Raw genomic sequence first — 7,528 nt, forward strand, 5'->3', positions numbered from 1 at the left:
CTCGCCCGTCCGAGCCGCGGTGGTTGTCTTGCTGCCCTTCCTCATTTCTTGCCCGGCCCCCATGGACGACTTCGTAGTCATCTTCATCACCTTGCCACCGATAGCCATCCATGAAACCACGCAAGAGCAGGTGGTCCCACACCTGCCCGGATTCCGGGTCCGCAATAAGGCTCTTCAGCTTGCATCTTCGACACGGACATCTTATCTCTGTCTCGTTCTTTTGAAGCATCTCGGCCTTCGCGGACCTCAAAAACCTATTCACGATGCCTTCGGTCATCATGCGGACCATGGTCGCCTGCGGGGTAGAGCAAAACGATATTTTAGAACCAAGAAAAAATTTGGCATGACTTTCCCTAAAAATAGGACCAAAAAGAATGCTTAATGCCAAAATTCTCGCCGAAACGGAAATGAATCAACATTCCGGCAAAATATTGGCAACTATCGCATTTCAAATACCGGTACACCTCCAAACACAAACACATATGCAACACCACAAACATATGCAACACCACGAACATACATAGATCTAGCTAGGCCATAAAAAGTGCATGTGCACATTGTTGTAGGGAGAACAACATAAATATAGCTTCCCCCCTTACTTACCTATCAAAACAAGGTAATTTAACCACTTAAATTGAATGAATCTATGGTGGAAATGAGGTGAAAAAGAGGAGGCACCCGAGACAAGGAGGAGGTGGAGAGAATGAAGTGGGGAGAAAGTGAGTGTGGGTAGGAGAGGCTGTCCAAAATATCTTGTTGCTGCCCACTTACTAATGGCGCACCAACTCTAAATGCGCCATTAGTAATCCAGGTTACTAATGGTGCACCTTCTGGTGGTGCGCCATTAGTATGTTTGGACAGGCGCACTAGTTAAAAAAAATTTATACTAATGGCGCACCCTGGGCCAGGTGCGCCATTACTAGTTACAACTAGTAATGGCGCACTGTGTTTGGATGCGCCATTAGTATGTTTGGACAGGCGCACTAGTTAAAAAAAAATTGATACTAATGGCGCACCCTGGGCCAGGTGCGCCATTACTAGTTACAACTAGTAATGGCGCACTGTGTCTGGATGCGCCATTAGTATGTTTGGACAGGCGCACTAGTTAAAAAAAATTATACTAATGGCGCACCCTGGGCCAGGTGCGCCATTACTAGTTACAACTAGTAATGGCGCACTGTGTCTGGATGCGCCATTAGTATGTTTGGACAGGCGCACTAGTTAAAAAAAAATTGATACTAATGGCGCACCCTGCGCCAGGTGCGCCATTAGTAGTTTCAACTGTAATGGCGTATCAGAAGGTGGTGCGCCATTAGTATATACTAATGGTGCACCGCTTGTCTGGTGCGCCATTAGTGTCAATCCCATCTATAGCCCTTTTTCTAGTAGTGTGGGATTCCTCGGCTAACCAAATAATCAACGTAGTTGCATTCCCCCACATCAGCAACTTCCCAGAAATACAAATCACACAAATCTTCCCTTTTCTGCAGGAATCAAATTGGAAGATCAACAACCAAACTATTAAAAAAATCAGCAACTGGAAGTACCAGAACAACACTTCAACATATTATTACCCCATGATTCGGCCATTTGTAGAAGACTCGGCCAGGGTTGAGGATTGTGGTTGAGACGCGATGGATGACACTGCATGATTTGAAGTAGTGGCACCACACCAACGGCATCGGGTTGCGATGAGCAACCGGCTGCGGTGCGTGTGCCGGCGGGGGTGTAATGAGACCCACAGGCGATGGTATGGGTGGCGACTTGGGGCATATCTGGTTGTTGCCTGCTGAAGAGCAGGTGGACGAGCAGCCAGCGGACTTGGTTGCAGCGGCCAGAGCTTCTGATGCTAGGCAGAGTAAGTAGAGAAGAGGAGAAGCAAACGTTGGATATGTCAGTTTCATTACTTGCAGAGTAGCATAACACCATATATAGTCATAGTCTAGGTTTGGATTCGAACCAGCTACAGGAGCACGTCTCTCTTTTTTCTAAAACTCACCAACGTCTCTTTATGGGTACCCTAGCTTGTTCTGTACGCCTTCTAAAGTCTTCAATTTTCTCTGTTTTTTTTGCGAGGAAGGAAGGAGGACAAAATTGAGAGTTCATGGGACTCGAACCCAAGACCTCTTGGTTCAAAACCAAGGGTGCTAGTCACTTATTTGGCGAACGTTCCCTGGGAGGAGGACGGCAGACAAACGCATTTTCCTCGCAGTTTTAGTTGCGACGCAAGATCGAACGTCGTAGTTTCGAGAATGTTATCAGGCGAACAAGCTCAATTTTTCTTTTCTTCCTATATATAAAAAAGTATGCTACTTGGTGTCGGCTTAGTCAACAAACAATTGTGCCAACCTTGACCATTGGATTGACATTCAACGTCTGTCGTGTTTCTTCAGTCTCTTCTTCCTCCAGCCTCCAAAGCCAAACCAGCGCCGGTGGGAATGGCTGCTCCCGCCTCCCACGGCTGGTTGTACTGATGCGCATGTATCGTGGCCAGATCGCACCCTAAAACTCTACGCATCTTCCCCGGCTCCTGTTCGTTCCCATCCGAGGCCTCACCATCGTCCTCCACCTTGGTTCACTCACCACGGCGCCATCCTCGGATGTTGTCAACATGGTCAACAACCGATAGGAATAAGGAGATGACTGTACATGGTGAGGATGACAGTAGGGGCCAAGCAGCGCGCGTAGTTTTTTTCAGACGGAGAAGGGTATCAACTGGGTTGTGCGGGAGCTGTGGCCCATCTAGCCTAGGCTTTTATTTCATATGTTTACCACATGACCAGCCCAGTTTGTTTTTTCCTTTCTGAAAATGGCTAGCCCAGCTATTTTGTTTTTTGCAGAATAACCAACGTAGGCCTACTTGCTTGTCTACGCCCTGCTGGGCCGGAAATCTATCAAGACGAGGAGGGATGCATTCGGGCTTGCCCAGAAAATGGGCTATAAGTAATAAGAAATGGGCTATAAGTAATAATAAATGGGCTGTAAAATGAAAAAATACAGCAAACAGGCAATTTGTTCCAAAATACTATTTTCTTTCGGATTTTGATATTTAAAAAATTTCATTGTTTTTGTGCGGGTAAAATTTCATTGGATTTAAATTAAGGTATGTTTAGTTTTTCAATTAATTTGAATCTGGCTAGAAATTTCGGGTTGTATGTTGTTTGGGAGAGATTTGGAGGCTGACTTGTGGGTCCACTAGGTTGATGTGTACTAAAGGCTTTGTTAACTTAGTCCACAAACAATTCTAGCAGCAGTGACCGTTGGATGTTAATCCAACGGACGTGCTGCTTCTTCAATATCTGATCTTCTTGCTCCACCCGCCCAAACCAGCGCCAGTGGGACTGCCTACTCCCGCCTCCCATGCCCGACTGTGCTGCCGCACCGCCCCACCCTACTCCATCACTGGCTAGGCCATTCCTCTACTCATCCACACCTCCTGTTATTTTTCGGTGATGGCAGCCGAACCAGTAAACCTGTCGGATTTTGGGCTCCGCAAACCCTTGAGAGGTTCGAACTCTGGGGTGCGTGCGAAGAACTCAACCTCCCTGGTCTGCCTACTCGCCAATCTCACGGCCTAGCTTGAAGAATGGGAAGGAAATGGGACACAACAGTTTACCCAGGTCCGGGCCACCTTGTCGTGTAAAACCCTACTCCTGCTTTGTGGTGGATTGGCCTCGAGGGGCTGAGGATGAACTAGTATAGTGGTGGAACAACCTTAGGAGGTGTGTTCTTGTGCTCGGGTGAGCTAGTGAGGATGAGGGTGGAATGGATCCGGTGGGTTTCCGTCCTCCTCTATGGCGGTGGCTAGGTCCTATTTATAGTGGCCTTGGTCCTCTTCCCAAATGGATAACACGTTTCCGTCCTCCTGTATGTCAGCAAGCAGCTTGCGTCCCTGCACCCTGGAGATGCACCGTAGAGAGACGTCGTTTGGCCGCTTTCGATAGAGCTCGTCGTCCTGAATGCAGTATGCGGTGGCCTGGCGAGCCACGCGTTCCGCGTCTTCCTCCTCCTCCGGCAGGGTCTCCTGAAGCAGGTACGCCTTGAACTCCTTAGTCCAGCACCCCTCCTGAGGCTCGAGCGCGAGGAGCAGACAGGCTCCCGAGGTTGGACCGGAAGCGGGGGCACCCGAGAGGGGTGCCGGCGGGAGCTCCTCCTGAGGCGATGCTGGTCCCACGATGGATGGGGCTACTGACGGCTTGAAGAGCCACTCCTCAAAGACACCAGGCTCCTGAGGTAGGCGGCGAGAAGCCCTCTTGGTGATGTCATTCGCCTCCTTGTTCGCGGCACGCGGCACGTGATGCAATTCTAGGACCAAGAATTGTTTCTCGATTTTGCGTACCTCTTCAAGGTATGCTTCCATGTGCTCGTCCTTCGGCTTGTACTCTTTGTTGGAGAAGTTGACGAGGAGCTGCGAGTCACCCCTAATTGTGAGGCGCCTGACCCCCAGAGCCGCGGCGGCTTTGAGTCCGGCGATCAAGCCCTCGTACTCCGTGATGTTGTTGGAGACCTTCTCGCCGTGCTGAAAACAGAGTTGGACAGTGTAGTAGAGCTTGTTCTTGGCGGGCAAAATGAGCACTGCTCCAGCCCCGTGCCCTGGCGCACGAACGCGCCGTGGAAGTACATGACCCATCCATCTGGTGCCTCGTCTCTGGGAAGGAGAGAACGGTCCTCGCACACTTCACGGCTAGGGTCGTAAGTCCACTCTGCCACAAAATCTCTGAGGGTCGCGCCCCTGATGACTCTGGTCGTGCTGAACTCCAGCTGGAACGCTTGTAGTTTGATGTTCCACTCTGCGACCCTTCCCGCGGGATTGGGGCTCCGGAGCACCCTTTCTAGTGGATAAGCTAAGACAACCTTGATGGGGTGGCCCTGAAATAGTGGCGCAGCTTGCGGGAGGCGACGAGGAGAGCGAGCAAGAGCTTTTGTAGCATGGGATAGCATGCCCACACATCGCGTAGCATCGTGCTAACGAAGTACACCGGGTGCTCGACGAGGGCGGAAGTGTCGGCGGGGTCTTGTACCTCCTGAGACCGGGGGACCTCAGGAGCTTGGCCGTTAGTCGGGGCAGCTAAGGCCTCAGGAAGAGCCGTCCTGAGGAACTTGGTCGTCTGTTGGGGCAGCCGAGGCCTCAGGGGCGCCGTCCTGAGGCCCCGGCGTCTCGACCGGGTGCGAAGTGCTGCTTTGCGAGCCCTTGGCCAGGTGCTCCTCCCGGACCACCACGAGCGCTGTGCTGGCAAAGTGAGGCATTGCAACCAGGTAGAATACCAAGGGCTCAAGGGGACGTGGTGCTACCATCACCGGGGGCTGGTAAGGTACCTCTTGAGGTCTTGGCATGCCGCGTCAGCCTCCGGAGTCCACTTGAATGGTCCTTTCTTTTTCATCATCTTGAAGAACGGGAGGGCATGCTCTCCCAGCTTGGAGATGAAGCACCCCAGCGAGGTAACACAGTCCGCAAGCTTCTGCATCTCCTTGAGGGTTTGTGGCGGGCTCATCGTTTCTATGGCCTTGACCTTCTCTCGGTTGGCCTAAATCCCCCTGTGCGACACCAGAAAGCCCAGCAGCTTGCCGCAGGGGACTCCAAACACACATTTCTCTTGATTGAGTCGCAGATCCACCTTGCGTAGGCTGGCAAATGTTTCTTCCAGGTCTTCAATAAGGGTCCTTACCTCAAGAGACTTCACTACTATGTCATCGACATAGGCCTCGACGTTCCTCCCGAGCTGCTGGCCCAGAGCGATGTGATCAGCCGCTGGAAGGTTGCCCCAGCATTACATAGCCCAAACGGCATGCAGGTGTAGCAGTACACCCCGCATGGGGTCAGGATCCTGCATCGCCATCTTGAGTTGGTGATAGCCCGAGAAGCCATCCAGAAAATACAGCAGGTCGCACTCGGCGGTGGAGTCGATGATCTGATCGATGCGCGGAAGCGGGAAGGGGTCCTGAGGGCAAGCCTTGTTAATGTTGGTGAAATCGATGCACATGCGCTCCTTCCCGCCTTTCTTGGGGACAATAACCGGGTTTGGCAGCCACTACGGGTACGTCACCTCCCGAGTGACACCAAACTCTTGTAGTTTGCGGGTCTCTTGGTTGATGAACGACCGCTTCTCTATGGACTGTCGCCGCGCCTTCTGCTTCACCGGGCGCATGTTAGGGCACACCCTCAGGTGATGCTTGATTATTCCCCTCGGGACCCCGACCAGGTCCTTGGGCTCCCACGCGAACACATCCTTGTTCGTGCATAAGAAGCTGATCAACGCCTCTTCTTGATCTGGAGGGAGGCCGGCGCCTATGGTGAAGGTGGCGCCCGATGCCCCGTCTTCATCAACCGGCACCTGCTTCGTCGCGGCACGATCCTGATAGAACAATTGCTTCGTCTTCGCTGGTGCAGCCCCCAGAGCCTCCGGGGCCCCTTCCTCACTTGGCCGCGCAGCCACCGCGGCTCTGAAGGTGTGTTTAAGGGCCAATAGTGCGTCCTTGGTATTCCCCGCTACGCTGAGGACGCCACTGCTTCCCTGCATCTTCATGAGATTGTAGGCAGGGTGAGTTGCTGCCATGAACTTGGCCAAGGCCGGGTACCCGAGGATGGGGTTGTACGGGAGGCTGATGCGGGCGATGTCGAAGTCGACAAGCTCGGTGCGGTAGTTGTTGCGGGTGCCGAAGGTGACGGGGAGGCGGATCTGCCGTAGGGGGCAGGTGGAGCCATCGACGACTCAAGAGAAAGGCTTGGGCGGGCAGAGCCGGCCATGGGGCACATGAAGCAAGCCGAATGCCTCCACAGAAAGCACATTGAGGCTGACTACACCGTCGATGAGGGCCTTGGTGACCGCCACGTTGCAGATGGTGGGGGTGCAGAGCATCGGGAGTGCGCCGACGCCTACAGTAGTCGCGGGGTGGTCCCTGATAACCCACAAGTATAGGGGATCAATTGTAGCCTCTTTCGATAAGTAAGAGTGTCGAACCCAACGAGGAGCTACAGGTAGAACAAATATTCCCTCAAGTTCTATCGACCACCGATACAACTCTACGCACGCTTGACGTTCGCTTTACCTAGAACAAGTATAAAACTAGAAGTACTTTGTAGGTGTTTTTGGATAGGTTTGCAAGAATATAAAGAGTGCGTAAATAAAAAGTAGGGGTTATTTAGATAAAGACACAATAAAGTAAATATAGCGAGTGTGGAAAAGTGGTGGTAGGAGTGGTGAAATTGTCCCTAAGAAATTGACTACTTTACTAGACCGATAGCAAGTTTTATGTGGGAGAGGCCACTGCTAGCATGTTATCCCTGACTTGGAATTCTATGCACTTATGATTGGAAGTATTAGCAAGCATCCGCAACTACTAACGTTCATTAAGGTAAAACCCAACCATAGCATTAAGATATATTGGTCCCCCTTCAATCCCGTATGCATCAATTTCTATGCTATGTTGAAGCTTCTGTCACTCTTGCCCTCCAATACATAGTCCTATCAACATACAACTAACCCTATGGTGTGATCCACGCGCGCGCTCATATGATGGGCACCAAAGG

General features: G+C 51.7%; 1 protein-coding gene across 1 annotated transcript; it reads right to left on the reverse strand.

The window, feature by feature from the left end:
* Positions 1-3,811: 3,811 nt before the first annotated feature.
* Positions 3,812-4,360, reverse strand: LOC109739661 (uncharacterized). The gene has a single exon (XM_020298735.1). It carries the CDS (start codon positions 4,358-4,360, stop codon positions 3,812-3,814), a length of 549 nt encoding a protein of 182 aa, XP_020154324.1.
* Between the last annotated feature and the right edge of the window lie 3,168 nt (positions 4,361-7,528).

The sequence above is a fragment of the Aegilops tauschii genome, chromosome 3 (genome assembly GCF_002575655.3).
Source record: "Aegilops tauschii subsp. strangulata cultivar AL8/78 chromosome 3, Aet v6.0, whole genome shotgun sequence".
In the NCBI taxonomy this organism is placed as follows: domain Eukaryota; kingdom Viridiplantae; phylum Streptophyta; class Magnoliopsida; order Poales; family Poaceae; genus Aegilops; species Aegilops tauschii.

What these genes read in the sequence shown, in the direction of transcription:
- LOC109739661 (XM_020298735.1), bottom strand. Translation starts at nt 4,360, where the DNA reads ATGGAAGCATACCTTGAAGAGGTACGCAAAATCGAGAAACAATTCTTG.